Source organism: Heliconius melpomene, unplaced genomic scaffold (genome assembly GCF_056956725.1).
Source record: "Heliconius melpomene rosina isolate 202511_hmr_F unplaced genomic scaffold, ASM5695672v1 ptg000026l, whole genome shotgun sequence".
In the NCBI taxonomy this organism is placed as follows: domain Eukaryota; kingdom Metazoa; phylum Arthropoda; class Insecta; order Lepidoptera; family Nymphalidae; genus Heliconius; species Heliconius melpomene.
In genome coordinates, this window is record NW_028181862.1 from 19705 (window position 1) to 38424 (window position 18720).

The window sequence follows — 18720 nt, forward strand, 5'->3', positions numbered from 1 at the left end:
TCGAGTTTGATGTTCTCTTTGACCCGGGTTAGTACTTCGGTGTAGCTCAGTTTGTCGGCGACGGCAGGCTGCACCTTAAGTACCACTACCTGCGATCTAGGTCGCCGCAACTTTGGCTTCTGCGGCTTTGGCTTGCCACTTTGTGCCGCTACCTTCCCTTTAGGAGCCGCCTTCTTTTTGGCTCCTTTCCTCGCCACTACGTTCCACCCCTCTGTCATATCTGTTGGAACAGGGGGAAGAGGGCGAGGCTCAACTGTTGTGGCAGGCGTCGAAGCTGCCTTTGTCGCACCCTTCTTTTTGTTACCCTTTCGGGCCTTTATCGAGGGCCCAGGATTAGCTGGCGCCATCAACGTGGTAACGACAGCTTCCGCATTTACATGCTGTTGACTAGCCTCCTTTCTTCTGTCGGCCGCTAGTGGTGGCCGCAACCTCCCTTCCGAAGGGAGACGCTCCTTAAAGGCCTCCAGCCTCGTGCTGACCATAGTGCCCACTTCCACCATCACAGTGCGCACTATGTCATCGACAGATAGAGCCTTCGCCGCTGCCTTTGGCTGCTCTACCGGTCCGGAGCGCTCCACGTCCGCTCTTAGGCGGGCAAACTCTGTTCTCAAGTCCGCCAATTCTGCCTGCAGCCGCGTGTTCGAGGCTCTGAGGAGATGGACTTCCTCCGACGCGGTCCTGCTGGCCAAGGTGTTTACGGCCTTGGATATCGCTCCGGCAGCCTCCTTCAGGGCCTTCGTAAAGGTACCCTTCAGGTTCCCCGACCTGCTGGCAACCCGGTTTATGACTGCCAGGCTATCTGATACTTGGCAGTGCAAGTCAGAGACTAGAGGCTCGTCGGGGCGATATCCAATCGACACATCCGAGAGCCTGGAACTGGCGCGGCTCTGTATTGCAGCAGTGATATCCGCTACCTCCTCCTCCGCCCTCAGCCGACGCTCTTCGCGCTTGATATCAATGGGCGACTTTCTGGCAACAGCCAAGTCAATCTTGTCTTTAGGAGCGGATGGTGGGCCCTGTTTCCTTTTAGCCGAAGCTATTTTAGCCTTAGGCTTCACCGTCTCCTCATCCGCATCCGAGGACTCCGAGAGGCCCTCTCTATTTCGGCGCCTCTTTCTATCCTTTCGGAACTCAGTCTTTCCTCCAACATCCATATTCATACTCGTCGAACCGACTGACATAACGCTATCCGCGTCCGACTCAGAGGCCGCCCAGAAACGACCCCGCGACGAAATCGACGATCTGGACCTTCCACTTATAATCGAAGCAACCTCCTCCGGGTCCAATCGTTCCACTACCACATGCGCCGTCTTCAGCACACCTCCCATTGGCAAAATTGCCGGACTATCAGACCTCCTAGGCCTCGTCCCTCCCACAGATCTCTCCTCTGGCTCAACAACCAGAGCACCACTCCTCTCGTGCACTCCCGCACCCTCGACGCTCACAACTACTCCTCCCTTCTCAGCGTCCATACCAACTCCGCCCATCCCGGGCACAACTATTCCTCCGTCCTTCTCCACACTCACTCCGCCCATCTCGGGCCCCTCCCCAGCAACATATCGGTCAGTCTGGCCCCCCCCAGATTCGTGGGGCTTGCGTGCCGTAGCACGGAGGGATTCCCCAGCCTCGTAGAGACCGGAACCCTCCTGAGGTAAAACAAAATTCTGCTGTACCGACATGTTTGTTTTTGCTGTTCCACAGCGGGGCTTTTCTGTCGGGGTGTGCTCCCCTAGGCCGTGTCCATAACAATGGACTAAAGACACGCCCATGCCTAGCTGGTTTTGGTCCGCGCCGGGAATAAATTCCCGGTCCACTCGCCCGCAAGTGCGAGTGGTTTCCCCTATCCGCCACCGGGGGACGCGCCCAGTAGGAGACCAGCAACTCCCTTGGGAACCTAACCTAACCTAACCTAACCTAACCTAACCTAACCTAACCTAACCTAACCTAACCTAACCTAACCTAACCTAACCTAACCTAACCTAACCTAACCTAACCTAACCTAACCTAACCTAACCTAACCTAACCTAACCTAACCTAACCTAACCTAACCTAACCAGTCTGGGCTGAGCTCGCGTCGTGAACGGTCGCTTCCGCGGCCTCCCAGGCCAAAAATACGGCTAAGTTATGACAAAAAAATCATAAGTTTTGAAATAATCATCGTAAAAATATGTGAAATGTGTCAAAAGTTGCGCGCTTAATTACCCTACAAGTTAGTGAAAAAACTGTGAAAATCGGATAAGTGGAAATGTGAAAAAACTTGGAAAAACTGTGCATTTATAAGCGAAATACGCTCAAACTAGGCTTAAAAAGTGATTAAAAATAGTAAACTAATTTTTATCTAGATAAACTTTTGCATAGTGCTAGAAGGGACTTTCGTTTACATATATTTACAAAAATAATTAAAATCGGACAAATAGTTTCAGAATAACCGGAGTTTTTAGTGAAAAATAGTGAAAAAGTGTACCAAAAATCTCTGTTTTTCGCGTGCGGCGGAGAAACGAGATCGGTAACCCTACTTTTTTATTTAATAATCCAGTGCATATAGTCCTCCCACATGTCCCTGCAAATTTTTAGAATTTTCCTACTTCCCGTTTTCAAGATATAAGAGTATTTAGTGAAGTTTGACCTTGGATGACCTTTGGACTAACTTTGCAACGGAGAGAAGTAGAGTTATGTATTATACGTAGTTCGATGCGCCTGGTTGTGACTATTTAGAATGTGTTTTTAGAATTAAAATCAAGTGAATAAATTCGGAGTTATTTGAGAAAAACCTGAAGAACGGACACACCTCGGGAAAATATTAAGTTTCAAGGTCTGTAAAATTAATTTTATATCGACAACCCCAATTTTTTATTATTTCACCGTACAGACAATTTAATGAAGAACAATAGTGTAAAGTTTCAGATTTTTTGGACAATAATTGAATTAGTTATTAACAATAGTATTAAGAGCGGTCACACCGAAATTTTTCTTAAATCTTTAAATGTACATTTAATACCTAAAACAACTACCTAAAATATTGATACTTTGTAAAGATCATTTTTTATACCTATCCAACCAATTAGAAAAAACAGAATTAAAATCCGACTGTAAATAAAAAAGTGATTTTTCAAATCTAATTACGTAACATCGATCTCCATACTAAATAGATAAGTTCAATTGTTTATAAATTAGTTTTGTACAAATATATTAGAATTAGTAAATTTTATTGATATATTGATTTATAGGTGTTTGTTTTAGGTTTAATAATATAGTAAATAGTAGTATAATTCATAATTTTAATAATTTTTGGTAACTTTAATTTTAAATTTTAAATATTTTCTTAGCAAAAGCCTATACAAAACATCTCTATACAAAACAGTGTCATAAACTCCAGTTGTCCTTGAGTTGTCCAGTTGTCCAGCCCGAATTTGAACTTTGTTATGTGAGATATAAGGGTCAGATTCGCGTGTAGGTAGAATCAGTGCTCGAACTATTGTTTGGAGAAAGTCGGCAGCTGTTAACTTGGAGCATTGTATTAAGCAAAATATGAACGTTCGCGCACTACCATAAATATTTAAAATATAAAACTTAATTATTTCTTTTCTTCTATTTCTTTTGTTGGAAAATATACAATAGAGCAAATATAATTTGTGCACGGTTTATGTAAGCAGCTGTAACATAATTTTAATAATTTTTGTTAACTTTAATTTTGTATTTTAAATATCTTCTTAGAAAAAATTAAAAAATATATATTTTGTCGTTTTGTTTAGTATTTAATGTTAGGCTTTGATGTTACTCTCTGATTTTAGTATTTTATTTAATTATTTAATATTTAATTTTGTAATTCCTGCGTTACCTCGTAGTATTGTTGACGTTTTTAGGGTCTTTCGAGTATAGCTCTCAAAACCACCCACTTACCTGTACTTACCTGCCTCTGTTCTCTTTCTAGACTGCGCTAACTTTTTGTAGAATTATTGTTTATTGTTTTAATTATAAAAATGGATTATAAAAGAATGTTTCAAACGCCTACCAGTACAAAGAAAAAGACTTTGTCTCAGGCTTCCTCGGAAGCCGGGACAAGTCGACAGGATCCCATCACCCCCGTTTCTGGAGCTGCTCAATCACCTGACAGCAGATGCAGCTCCCCGGATATTGAATCCCTTATGTTAGCAATGTCTTCTGACGGAGAAACAGAGAATGTAGGGTCAGAAACACTTCCCAAGCCCAAACTTAAACCTAAAACTAAAAAGGCCGACAAAATGCAGCGTAAGGACCTTCCAGTAAAGGCTGCGGCAGTAAAAGACGTTCGCTCTATGAGCAGTGTTATTAACACTTTAGCCAGACAAATCATCCAGGCGGTACATGAAAATAAAAGCGTAACCTCTATCAATAAACGGTTTATTATCGAAGCCGCTGAGGAAATTGGAATAGCTGCAGATATTTTCTTAGAATCACAACTAGAGCCCAAAAATATAAATTCAATCCCCGACCCTCCGGCTTCTGATCCCACTCCTGCTCCTGTTGTGGATAACACTGCTCTCAGAGAAGAGATTGTCTCTGCTATGAAGGAAGAGATGGCCAAGTTTAAGGTAGAAATAAAGGAGGAACTTTCAGCTGGCTCCGGTTATTCTTGCGCACAGGCTGTATCTTCTAGAACCCTCCCTGAGAAATCCCTAAAATTACAATATAAGCCAGCAATAGTAATATCCCCCTTAGAAACATCGGATGAACAACCTAACACCATAAATAAATTTAAAAAGAGTATTTCTTTCAGAAATAAAAATTACGCTCCCACTAGAGTTAAAGCCATATCTAACAATAAAGTTAGAGTAGAGTTTGCCAATGAATCACAGTGCCAAGAAACCTTGAATCAGCTCAAGGAATCCACCTCAGTTACAGCAGTGCCGGCGAAAAAGCTCCGCCCTATGTTTATCCTCAAAGGGGTGTCGAACGATATTTCTCTTGAGGATTTAACTTCAATTATTATTTTACAAAATCCTAGCATAAGCGACCTAATAAAACAACCGGATGATCTCAAATTAAGATTTAAACGCAATAATAACAGGAATCCTAACTTATATAATGCCGTATTTATCGTTGCACCCGCTGTCTATCGCGAGGCTATTCATTTAGGTCGTATTAACGTCGATCACCAAAAAGTTTTTGTGGGAGATTTCTCTCCCTTCATCCAATGCTACAAGTGTCTGCAGTTCGGGCACATCAGTAATAACTGTGTGTCTGACTGCAGACCTTGTTCGCATTGTGCAGACACCACACATCAAGCTCCAAACTGCCCACACATTTCAAGTGACAAAACCCCTAAATGCTATAATTGTACTAAATATAACACCAAGACTAATAGTAAAATAAATGCCGAGCACTCTGCTATTTCATCCAATTGTCCCACTATTTTATATCTGTCTAGTCAAATTAGGAGCAAAATCGATTATGGTACATAACATTTGTTTCCTCTTCTGATTTTAAAATGCTTAATTTTTGTTAAAACTTTAATATTGTTTAATGTGTAATTTCCAAACTTCAGTCGCAATAAATGCACATATATTATGTATTCTAATTGTTGTTACATAAAGCCAAAGGCGCCTTCAATTGGCATAAACATTCGCATAAAACTGTAAATATGTTATAATTCAAGTTATTAATCACCGTTTACACACAATAGTTAAAATAGAGATAAGTGTATCCCAACTCATGTTGTTATCAAAAATATGTTTATTATATGTTTACTTTTAAAATATAAATATGTTTAGTATAAATGTACGTTCTACTAATATGTATAATTATAATGTTATACTTCTAGTTCTAAAGAGTATTGTACAGTTAAGTTATAAATAGTTACTAAGTGTCAAAGGATATGTATTGGGAAAAAAAAAAAAAAAAAAAAAAAAAAAGAAAAAAAAAAAAAAAAAAAAAACATATAAATATACGAAATATAAAATATATATAGTAAATAAACATTAATAAAAAAAAAAAAAAAAAATAAAAAAAAAAAAAAAAAAAAAAAAAAGATATACATCTACAAGTGTAAATATAGATAATATTAATAACGTTACATCTAAATAATCTTAAGTTAGAAATTAGTTTGTAATAAAATACAGTAACAAACAAGATAAGTGTCAATCGAATTTTCTGTGTGTGTGTAAACGGAGCGTCTCAATTAATGTTCTTATATTAAAAACTGTGTCTTAAATTTATTTTGAAGTCCATAGAAAAGTTATATAAAGATTTATAAGTCACTCAAATTTTATTAAGTCCATCAAGTCTGCTCGATCGACCCCGGCCGCCCGTATCCCTTAGCGAGGACTGTGGTCGAGAAAGAGACTGGATATTTGTAACCATAAATTAAAGTCATGGGCTTCAACTCCCAAAAAAAAAAAAAAAAAACCTAACCTAACCTAACCTAACCTAACCTAACCTAACCTAACCTAACCTAACCTAACCTAACCTAACCTAACCTAACCTAACCTAACCGAAATAAAAAAAGACTCTCGATTAAAATAAAAACATAAAATATACAATGGCCTTGGTTATGCCAGGGGGTCACCGGATCTTTTATTAAAAAAAAAAAAAAAAAAAAAAAAAAAACCTAACCTAACCTAACCTAACCTAACCTAACCTAACCTAACCTAACCTAACCTAACCTAACCTAACCTAACCTAACCTAACCTAACCTAACCTAACCTAACCTAACCTAACCTAACCTAACCTAACCTAACCTAACCTAACCTAACCTAACCTAACCTAACCTAACCTAACCTAACCTAACCTAACCTAACCTAACCTAACCTAACCTAACCTAACCTAACCTAACCTAACCTAACCTAACCCAGTACACTCCAAACAACCGCACAATACACATAGGCTCCGCATAAAAAATTCGTAAAAAATCGAATCATCGAGCCACACGCGCAACGAGTGTTTTAATTGATTTCCCCACGTCTGATTCACCAGGATTATCGTTTGCAGACCACCAGCACTCCAGGATCCGGAGAAAAACAGCATCAACTTCCACCATCTATAACTGTGAGTGTTTTATCGCATTCTAAAAACTCTCAGCGTGCAAAGCTTCGCGCCGTCAAGACAAATCCAAAGACACCACTTTTGTCACAATCCGTCCAAGGAAGACGGAATCCCAAAGGCGCGAAGTTTACATTATAACCTCTAAAAACCGCGTGGTGACCACGCGGTTAGAGAGCACGCGGTACGATATAACCTCGAAGACCCTACGTGAAGACTCCGAAGCCGGACCGAGGACTTCGACACCGGTCCGAGGAATCCTGCAGACCAGAGAACCTCAACAAGTCTCAGACCGTGCAGGTAAGCCCAGGGTTTACCCCCATCCCTCAGTCCAAACACCCTGTGTTTGGGCTCGTTCAACTCAGGACTCCAAGTCCTTTCCACACACCCCCTAACCCTTAAACCCCCCCCCCCCAAACCAACCCCCTCCACCCTCAACCCCTACCACCCCAGTTTTCTCACCGGAGCTCGTATTATACACGGGTTCCTCTACCTACCACCTGCATCCCCCTGTCATCTAACAGTAAATTCCCAACCACCCTTATTTCACCCTCACCCCTCCACCACCCCCCACCCTTCAAAAATTTTCTACCCCACCAATAGTCGCCCCACGAAAGTCATCCCCCCCCCTTAAAATTTTTACCTCACCCCCCCTGGGTTTATCTCCTAAACGGGAAGACTTAGACACACCGAGTTTGGGTTCGTTTTACTCAGCGAAAGGAGCCCAACCATCTGGCTCCAACAGAATCCTCAGAAAAAGCACTGGGAGAGAAATAGAGCACCCGCCCATCCGCGCGAGGAGCATACTCATCTCAACGGTAACATATATACACACAACATGTCTCTACCAAATAAGAAAAACGCCAAAGTAACATTCGCCGACAACAAGACCACAGTATCAGCAGGAGGTAAGAAAGAATCTTCATCGAAGTCACTCAGAGAGGCAGTCATGAGGCGGCAAATTTCAAACAAAGGCACGGAGTCAACAAAGCTACCGGGTGAAACCCGAGGGGCGGAAGCCGAAAAACAGACTCCGTCCTCCCAGCCCTCGACGCCTCCCACAGAAACCTCCTCACCAAACAACGTCGACTCAGCCTTGCAGAGAGTATCGGAATGGCGCACGGAGGCCTCGCCCGATGGCAGTCTCCCGCAAAGTGCTGATACTGACAGCGACATCAGGCTGTCGATGTCACCTGGATCGGATGCATTCAAAGGACGCAGGACCAGCCTCCTCATTACATCTACGAGAAGGACTGGAGTGGAAATGGACCTTGCCACAAAACAAGCCAACGACCTGCTCCTGGCGGGAAAAGAGGCCCTCGAACTGTCTCAAAACATGAAAAGGGAATTAAAGCAGACAGCAATTGACAGTCTTCAATCCCTATACGAAATAGTCCTGGCTCTATCGGACTCCAGAGCCAGGCACAAGTGTAACCTAGAGACAGAACGAGTGAAACACGCCAGGGAGATTGTTAACATAGAGAGGGCCCATAATAAGTCCATGATAAGTGTGATACAAAAACTGGCCGGCAATCTAGAAGAAGCAGGTAACAACATCTCGGCGACCCTAACCGAGACGAAGGAGGTTCGGAAATGGTTAGGGTACGAAACAAGGGAGCCACATCAAGAAATAAAGGAAATAAAAGCCTCTATGGGGAAAGCAACGGCAGGGATAGAGAAGCTTCTCCTACAACCACAGACAAAGAAGGAAAGCCACGAGGGACTTCAAGAGATCCTGCAAGAACATAAGGATCTCAAGAAGTCAGTCAAATCCCTGTCAAATCAATTCGACGAATTCCGCAGAGAGAATAAAAAGACCGGTGAGCAACTCCAACGGATCCAGGACACCAGTGGGAAGGCGCTAGAGCACCTAGAAAAACCCCTATCACCTCCACCTGTCCTGGAACCGCCAAAGGAATTGATGGAGATCAGGAAGCTAATCGAAACCATCCACGATAAACCCGCACCACCACCGCAAGCCACAGCACTATTGGGAGATAGAGAACTAAAAGATAACCTTCTCCCAATAGCGGGGACGCTCGAAATGGTAACAAACGACATCAAGTCAATAAAAGAGAAATTGGATAAGCCCACCACGCCAGCAAGGTCGATTCAAGAGGAAATGAATGCTGCGGAAGGTGGGAAACCAACCACGACCAGCAAGAGACCAGCCACGGTGACGTACGCCAGGATAACGGCCACACCGGCGAAGCCCAAACCGAGGCCAAACCACACCCTTATAGTATCGTCTAGTGATCCGACAAACACCGGCGATACTATCATCAAAAGGATAGTGGCGGCCATCGACGCCAAAAAGACCGGCGCCAAGGTGGACAAGGTACGCAAAGCACGTAATCAAAAAGTCGTGCTGAGCTGCCACACAAATGAGGATCTTCGCCTGGTGCAGGAGAAAGTTAAGGGACAGCAAGGCCTCAAAGTGGAAGTCGCCAGGCCAGCAAACCCGCTCATTATAATCCGCGATGTCCTAGCCTACCACACGGACACCGAGATTATAGAGCACGTCCTGGCGCAAAACAAGGATGTTCTGAAGGAACACGGAAAGGAGGCCAAGCTGCGCGTGCGTTATAGGAAGCGAGCACGCAACCCCCTGGAGTGTCACCCGATCTTGGAACTTTCACCGGAAGCACACAAAGCGGTCCTGGAAGCCGGCCACCTCCACATAGGGCTACAAAGAAGACCTGTAGCGGATCAGTCTCCTCTCATGCAGTGCATAAAGTGCTTGGGATTTGGCCACACAAGAACAACGTGCCAAGAAAAAGACCATCTCTGCAGCCACTGCGGAGGCCCACACACATGGGGAGACTGCATGGAGAGGAAAGCGGGTAAACCACCAACCTGCATAAACTGTAGAGAAGGAGGTAAGAAAGACACAAGTATGGACCACAATGCCTTTAGTACAGAGTGCCACGAGCGACATAAATGGGATGCCATAGCAAGATCAAAGATTAGGTACTGCTAAAGGCATCCAAAATGACACAGAAACACAGACAAAAGCTAGGAACATCAACATCATACAGGCCAATCTGCAAAGATCAAAACTGGCAACGGCGGAACTCCTTCAAGCTGCTAAGGATAGAAAGATCGATATTGCTTTAGTGCAGGAGCCGTACGTAGGCAGCGCGGGGGTACTAAAGCAATATCCAGGCACAAAAGTAGTACAGTGCACACTCCAACGCACAAAACCAGTTAAGGCTGCAATTATCGTGTTCAGTGACCGACTGGAGGTAGTCAACGACCCCCAGACGGTGACTGAAACGGAGGCGGCAGTCTTACTGAGAGGGAGCAGCCTGCAACTAGGATTGATCTCAATTTACCTGGAGGGCGACCAAGTCCTAACGCCATACCTAGCAAGGATCAAGGATATCTATGGGAAGCTGGCAGAATCGACCACAAATATCATAGTTGCTGGAGACACCAACGCATGGAGCCCCTGGTGGGGTAGCATCACTGAGGACACCAGGGGTGAAATGTACAGCGCGTTCCTAAACGAAATGGATCTTCACATACTTAACACCGGGGATACACCAACGTTCGAAACCATAAGAGGGGGGATAGTATGCAAAAGCGCCATTGATGTGACAGCATGCAGCCGCTCTCTATTAGGAAAAATTGAAAAGTGGACCGTACAGAGGAACATCACCACCTCCGACCACAATGCCATTACCTTCGCGTTACAGCTTAGACGGCCACTGGCCAGTCTTAAGCCCATCACAACGCGGAAGTACAACACTAGAAAGGCAAAATGGAAGGAATTCGGAACACTTTTCAAAAAATTACTACAAGAAAATTATTTTACACCCGCTATAATAAAACAACTAAAGGATCCCGAAGAACTAGAAGTGGCCGTAAACACCTTTACGGCCCTAATCCATAAAACCTGTGAAGATACCATCCCGTACTTAAGACCGGAAACCCAAAACCCTCTACCGCCCTGGTGGACAAAATCATTGGACCAAATGCGCAAAAAAGTACTCCAGCACAAGAGGAGAATCAGGAACGCAGCCAAAAATAGGAAAACACATGTAATAAACGAGTATGTAAAAATCAAGGAGGAGTACAAGATTGAGGCGGAAAAAGCGCAAACGGCGAGCTGGAAGGATTTCTGCACAAACCAGGAGAAGGAAAGCATGTGGGACAAAATCTACAGAGTCCTGCGTAGATGTGATGGTCGCCAAGATGACACACTCCTGAGGAACCCGACTACAGGCCACACCCTGTCCCCACAAGACTCGGCAGACCTTCTGGCTCGAACGTTTTACCCTGACGACTCAGAGGCAACAGACAAACCCTGCCACGCCTCAATCAGAAACTGGATCAAAAATCTCGACACCAACACCCTACCTGAGGACGACCCACCATTCACCGTCACTGAACTAGAGATGGTGCTGAAGCAACTAAATCCCAAAAAGGCGCCTGGTCCCGACGGGCTGACCGCAGACATTTGCACCGCTGCCATCCGCAACGCCGAAGACATCTTCCTAGCGTTGGCGAACAAGTGCCTGTCACTATGCTACTTTCCGGAGCAGTGGAAAGTAGCTCATGTGGTCATAATCCGTAAGCCCGGGAAAGAGGACTATACACACCCCAAGTCCTACAGACCAATCGGCCTTCTATCAGTGATGGGAAAGATAGTGGAAAAGCTTCTAGTGGGCCGCCTTCAGTGGCATCTCCTCCCCAGAATGAACAAGCGGCAATACGGCTTCACACCTCAACGCGGTACAGAAGACGCCCTAAGCGACCTCATAGACCACTTACGACAGAAACTGACAGACAGGAAATCAGTCCTGGTCGTATCTTTGGACATCGAGGGAGCTTTCGACAACGCGTGGTGGCCGGCACTCCAGAAACAACTCGCCATCAAGGAGTGCCCCAGAAACCTTTTCAAGGTAGTCGATGCATATCTCAACGACAGAAAGATCTTAGTCAACTACGCCAGGAGAGTCTCTACAAAATGCACTACAAAGGGTTGCGTCCAAGGTTCCATTGGCGGACCGACCTTTTGGAACGTAATTTTAGACTCTCTACTGCATCGGCTAACAGAAAAAGGGGTGTACTGCCAAGCCTTCGCCGACGACGTCGTACTCGTTTTTGCCAACACCACCATGGAAGCCCTACAAAACGAAGCCAACGAGACGTTAACAACTGTCATGACATGGGGAGAACGGAACAAACTGAGCTTTGCACCGCACAAGACCAACGCGATGCTCCTCACCAAAAAGCTAAAGTATAATCCCCCTAACCTGAGAATGGCACAAACTAGCATCCAGTTGGTTCAAGAAGTAAAAATTCTTGGTGTGATAATAGACAGAAATCTGACCTTTAAGTCCCACGTCGTGGCACAGTGCAGGAAAGCCACACAAATCTACAACCGGCTTGCGTGCACGGCGAAAATCACCTGGGGGCTAAACTCGGATATCATAAGGACAATCTACACGGCGGTAATAGAACCAATCGTCACCTATGGTGCGAGTGCGTGGTGCGAGTCCACTGAACTGCGTATGATACAGCAGCACCTACACACGCTGCAGAGAGGATTCGCCCAAAAGATCTGCAGGTCCTACCGCACTGTCTCCTACACGTCAGCATTAATCCTGTCAGGCCTGCTACCTCTGGATATCAGAATACAGGAGCAGGCCCTAATCCACCGCACAAAGAAAGGCAAAATCACTAACTATATTCCCCTCAACACGACTCTTGAAAACAACGTAGACTTTGAAAAACTGCAGCACCCAGCCTCCCAAGAGGCCATTAAGTATGAGAAATATGAAGATGAAACAGCGGAACCCCTCAACACCAACCACCAGCGAAACGGTCCCGAGATATATACGGACGGCAGCAAAATCCAAAACAGAGTGGGAGCTGCATTCTCCTGGTGGGAGGGAGGAATAGAAACAAAATCCCAAATGTTCACTCTACACCCCGCATGCACTGTATTCCAAGCTGAGCTCTACGCTATATACAAAGCTAGCCAGGAGGTTATGCGAACAAATATCCCCCTGGCTACCATCCTTAGTGACTCAAGATCCTCACTAGACCTGCTGGGGAATCCGAGGACCACCCACCCCATAGCAAGAGCGACACAGCACTACATACAGCGCATGAGGGAACAAGGCAGAAACATCAAGCTAGTCTGGCTCCGAGCACATATAGGCATAGCCGGTAATGAGAGGGCAGACGAACTTGCTAAAGGAGCCGCACTGCTAGACCGCCCATTCGACTATAAAAGAACACCAGTGGCCCACGTCAAGACCAAAATCCGTGAGGAATCTGTCAAAAGATGGCAGGACAGATACCTCACCTCCAGCACGGGCAACACCACCAGAGAATTCCTTCCTGATGTTGAAACGGCTTTTCAAATAATAAGGAAGGTAAGATGGGACCCAATCCACGTGCAAATCTTGACAGGACACGGTGGTATTGCCAGCTACCTGCACAAACACAAACTTAAAGACTCCCCGGGTTGCGAATGCGACCCCAATATCGAAGAAACAGTGTGGCACATAATACTGGAATGCCCAAGATTCTCCTCAGCCCGCCTTAGCTTAGAAACACGAATCAACATCAAACTAGAGAGGGAAGGCCTAGCAACAGTGATGGCGGACAACCTACGAAGACCTGTCTTCCTAGACTACCTTCTGGACATCTTCTGCATCGCAATGCGGAGAAACGGCAGCAAGATTGCAAGAGGAAGGAAGCTCGGGGAGGAAATTGGCCTTACTGCGTCCGTCACCGAAGTTGGCCCTACCAAAACAACCACCCCGGAAACACACGCTCAACATCTACTGCATAACGGACACCCCGGCGTCCCAGGGCTATCGACTCGTCCCGTAGCCCTTTTCATGGACGACGACGAAGAGACGCTGGGACTCTGCTTCTGCATCGTCGGCCCGAACAAGTGGGTCTACATCTCTCCTGGCCTAGCTGTTCTCACAAAAGGCAGCACAGACAAGGCCACAATGAGAAAGTCGATCTACGACAGCATGCCCACCACATCGCTGGGAAACTGCGATTTTCGAACAATGCGATTGAAGAACAAAACCATCGCACTCTTCGAAGGCATCAACGGCGAGTCCCCCTTCACCAAGGCATGCAAAGTGCTCGTCCACCTGAGCACGCTGACGGCAGAAGAAACAAACAACATCGGTCCAAAAACACTGAGCGTGGACGCTATGAAAGCCGGATTCGACAGAGGAACAGTCGAAGACTTTTTGGGATGCGTTAACGCTTCCAAAAGTCACAGAGTGGTTGTTTACGAAAACAGAGGAGAAGACTTGGCCTTCCTAAAAGACAGGAAGGAAGCCATAATAGCCAAAACAACCGAGACAAGCGGAGCAATGCGTCTACAGGAGAGACTAGCCAAAGAAGAGAGATCAAAGAAGAGGGAATCAACATCCAAACCCTCCAAAACAGCACATATAATTAGCCTGTTAAAACCCAAAGAACGTCTCGTCAGGAAGGATAAGATCACAAGAGCTGACAAAGGACAGGTCACAACACCCGACCTGCCTCCAGCAAACGACACAAAGCAGCATATGGAGAACGCACTTCTGGAGTACATCACCATCCTACGAGAAAGCACAAAGGTAAACCTTGGGATCTGCGAGAAGATACGCAAGACCTTCGAGCTCGGGAACGAAGGCTTACTCAAGGTGCTACTCGAGGAAGAAAAGGCCGCCATCTACGACAACTCCACATCGGAATACCTGAGGGGAGAACCACCAAAACTCCCCCACAGGACGGCCTACAGCGGGAAACTCGGCTTTGTAGAAAGGGAATCCAGAACTGACGAAGACAACAACACACCCAGATTCAAAACTACACCCGACGACCCAATCTTAGTACTAGCTCGATGCACAGAGGTTTCGCTGGAACAAAAGATCCTGGACAAGGCAAAAGCCACCCAGATTTCAGACAGCCCGATAAACCTCACCCACCATCCCACACCAGAAATAGAATGGGTCAACGGAGCCCCAGGCAGTGGAAAATCAACCTGGGTTACAAACACCTTCAACCCCGACACCGACCTGATCGCTACCACCACTACAGAAGCAGCACAAGATCTCAGGAGAAAAATAGACTTCAAACGCGAGCGGGAAGGACGCAGCAAAGTGAGAACAATCGCCTCACTCCTCGTAAATGGCATCAAAGCCAAAGACAGGCCCAAGAGGCTGATAGTGGACGAGGCTCTGATGAACCATTTCGGGGCAATCGTGATGGCGGTAAAGCTCACAGGTGCAGAAAAACTCACGCTGATCGGGGACTTCAATCAGCTCCCATACATCGACAGGCTAAACCTATTTAAACTTAAATATATCGGCCCAAACCTTGTGACGTCCATCACCCAGGAGCTCTTAAGATCATATAGATGCCCACAAGACGTGACTTACGCCCTTAACGAAGTGTATGACGGGATCTACACGGCACGTTCCAAAACTCGATCCTTGAGAAGAGAAAGATTCACCGGCTCATCCGTCCCAATGGACTCACCCGACACCCTGTTCCTGGTCCACACACAAACGGAGAAAACGGATCTCAGCCGGAAAGGATGCGGAAAAGGGCAAAACTCACGCATCCTCACCATAAATGAGTCCCAGGGGTTGATGTATAAATCAGTCGTTATAATACAGACAAAATCCACCAAAATCCCTCTACACGACAGCATAACACATGCTGTCGTGGCAATAACAAGACACACAGAGGAGTGTATATATTATAACGACACGCACGACATGGACGCAATCGCGAGGTTTATCAGCAGGGCAAATAATTCAAGCGCAGAAGACATCAAGACATACAATACAAAAATGGCTATCTCTCATAGAGACTGGGACGCAATCGATAAACTGACAAACCAAACCGGACAAGACAAAACATAACACAACACAACAATACAACCAAAGACAATACAACCGTTGAAATGAGTTCAACCTACAAAGAAAAAGGACCAAATCACAATAATTTACCCTAAAGAGCAGAAAAAGGCACGGACGCACCATGTCCGTGGTGTATTTTGACTACTAATAAAAAAAAAAAAAAAAAAAAAAAAAAAAAAAAAAAAAAAAAAAAAAAAAAAAAAAAAAAAAAAAAAAAAAAAAAAAAAAAAAAACCTAACCTAACCTAACCTAACCTAACCTAACCTAACCTAACCTAAGAATAAAAATCTTTTGTTTATTAAAAACTTCTCATTTAATATATATATTTTTATGAAATCTAACAAAAAGAAATCGAAATGAGAGAATAAAAATGTAAAAAAATGTTCAACCTAACCTAACCTAAGAATAAAAATCTTTTGTTTATTGAAAACTTTTCAGTTTTCCCCGCTCGGATTCGGTTGTAACTGGTGTCGTGGTATACAACCCGCGGGAATGCGCGGGAAGGTGCGGGCGGTAAGTGGCGAAAACCGATTTTTTCAGTTTTCCCCGCTCGGATTCGGTTGAAACTGGTGTCGATCGTTCAGGCTTCGAGGGGCCTTCAAGGTGGTATACAACCCGCGAGAATGCGCGGGAAGGTGCGGGCGGTAAGTGGCGAAAACCGATTTTTTCAGTTTTCCCTGCTCGGATTCCGTTGAAACTGGTGTCGATCGTTCGGGCTCCGAAGGGCCTTCAAGATGGTATACAACCCGCGGGAATGCGCGGGAAGGTGCGGGCGGTAAGTGGCGAAAACCGATTTTTTCAGTTTTCCCCGCTCGGATTCGGTTGAAACTGGTGTCGATCGTTCAGGCTCCGAGGGGCCTTCAAGGTGGTATACAACCCGCGAGAATGCGCGGGAAGGTGCGGGCGGTAAGTGGCGAAAACCGATTTTTTCAGTTTTCCCTGCTCGGATTCCGTTGAAACTGGTGTCGATCGTTCGGGCTCCGAAGGGCCTTCAAGATGGTATACAACCCGCGGGAATGCGCGGGAAGGTGCGGGCGGTAAGTGGCGAAAACCGATTTTTTCAGTTTTCCCTGCTCGGATTCAGTTAAAACTGGTGTTGATCGTTCGGGCTCCGAGGGGCCTTCAAGGTGGTATACAAGCCGCGGGAATGCGCGGGAAGGTGCGGGCGGTAAGTGGCGAAAACCGATTTTTTCAATTTTCCCTGCTCGGATTCAGTTGAAACTGGTGTCGATCGTTCGGGCTCCGAGGGGCCTTCAAGATGGTATACAACCCGCGGGAATTCGCGCTCATTTAATATATAAATTTTTATGAAATCTAACAAAAAGAAATCGAAATGAGAGAATAAAAATGTAAAAAAATGTTCAACCTAACCTAACCTAAGAATAAAAATCTTTTGTTTATTGAAAACTTTTCAGTTTTCCCCGCTCGGATTCGGTTGTAACTGGTGTCGTGGTATACAACCCGCGGGAATGCGCGGGAAGGTGCGGGCGGTAAGTGGCGAAAACCGATTTTTTCAGTTTTCCCCGCTCGGATTCGGTTGAAACTGGTGTCGATCGTTCAGGCTCCGAGGGGCCTTCAAGGTGGTATACAACCCGCGAGAATGCGCGGGAAGGTGCGGGCGGTAAGTGGCGAAAACCGATTTTTTCAGTTTTCCCTGCTCGGATTCCGTTGAAACTGGTGTCGATCGTTCGGGCTCCGAAGGGCCTTCAAGATGGTATACAACCCGCGGGAATGCGCGGGAAGGTGCGGGCGGTAAGTGGCGAAAACCGATTTTTTCAGTTTTCCCCGCTCGGATTCGGTTGAAACTGGTGTCGATCGTTCAGGCTCCGAGGGGCCTTCAAGGTGGTATACAACCCGCGAGAATGCGCGGGAAGGTGCGGGCGGTAAGTGGCGAAAACCGATTTTTTCAGTTTTCCCTGCTCGGATTCCGTTGAAACTGGTGTCGATCGTTCGGGCTCCGAAGGGCCTTCAAGATGGTATACAACCCGCGGGAATGCGCGGGAAGGTGCGGGCGGTAAGTGGCGAAAACCGATTTTTTCAGTTTTCCCTGCTCGGATTCAGTTAAAACTGGTGTTGATCGTTCGGGCTCCGAGGGGCCTTCAAGGTGGTATACAAGCCGCGGGAATGCGCGGGAAGGTGCGGGCGGTAAGTGGCGAAAACCGATTTTTTCAATTTTCCCTGCTCGGATTCAGTTGAAACTGGTGTCGATCGTTCGGGCTCCGAGGGGCCTTCAAGATGGTATACAACCCGCGGGAATTCGCGCTCATTTAATATATAAATTTTTATGAAATCTAACAAAAATAAATCGAAATGAGAGAATAAAAATGTAAAAAATGTTCAACCTAACCTAACCTAAGAATAAAAATCTTTTGTTTATTAAAAACTTCTCATTTAATATATATATTTTTATGAAATCTAACAAAAAGAAATCGAAACGAGAGAATAAAAATGTAAAAAAATGTTCAACCTAACCTAACCTAAGAATAAAAATCTTTTGTTTATTGAAAACTTCTCATTTAATATGTATATTTTTATGAAATCTAACAAAAAGAAATCGAAATGAGAGAATAAAAATGTAAAAAAATGTTCAACCTAACCTAACCTAAGAATAAAAATCTTTTGTTTATTGAAAACTTCTCATTTAATATGTATATTTTTATGAAATCTAACAAAAAGAAATCGAAATGAGAGAATAAAAATATAAAAAAATGTTCAACCTAACCTAACCTAAGAATAAAAATCTTTTGTTTATTAAAAACTTCTCATTTAATATATATATTTTTATGAAATCTAACAAAAAGAAATCGAA

General features: G+C 45.0%; 1 protein-coding gene across 1 annotated transcript; it reads left to right on the forward strand.

The window, feature by feature from the left end:
- Positions 1-3980: 3980 nt before the first annotated feature.
- Positions 3981-16002, forward strand: LOC146526549 (uncharacterized). Its single transcript, XM_085207015.1, has 4 exons — positions 3981-4682; positions 6952-7023; positions 7763-9896; positions 10018-16002. The coding sequence occupies exons 1-4, from the start codon at positions 3981-3983 to the stop codon at positions 15912-15914; spliced, it is 8805 nt and encodes a 2934-aa protein (XP_085063141.1). The 3' UTR covers positions 15915-16002.
- Positions 16003-18720: the final 2718 nt, after the last annotated feature.

Excerpts from the sequence above, each read along its gene's own strand:
- LOC146526549 (XM_085207015.1), top strand. The coding sequence starts at position 3,981 with ATGGATTATAAAAGAATGTTTCAAACGCCTACCAGTACAAAGAAAAAG. Across the intron at positions 7,024-7,762 it reads AACTTCCACCATCTATAACT|AATCCTCAGAAAAAGCACTG; the intron begins GTGAGTGTTTTA and ends TGGCTCCAACAG. Across the intron at positions 9,897-10,017 it reads CATAAACTGTAGAGAAGGAG|AAACACAGACAAAAGCTAGG; the intron begins GTAAGAAAGACA and ends AAAATGACACAG.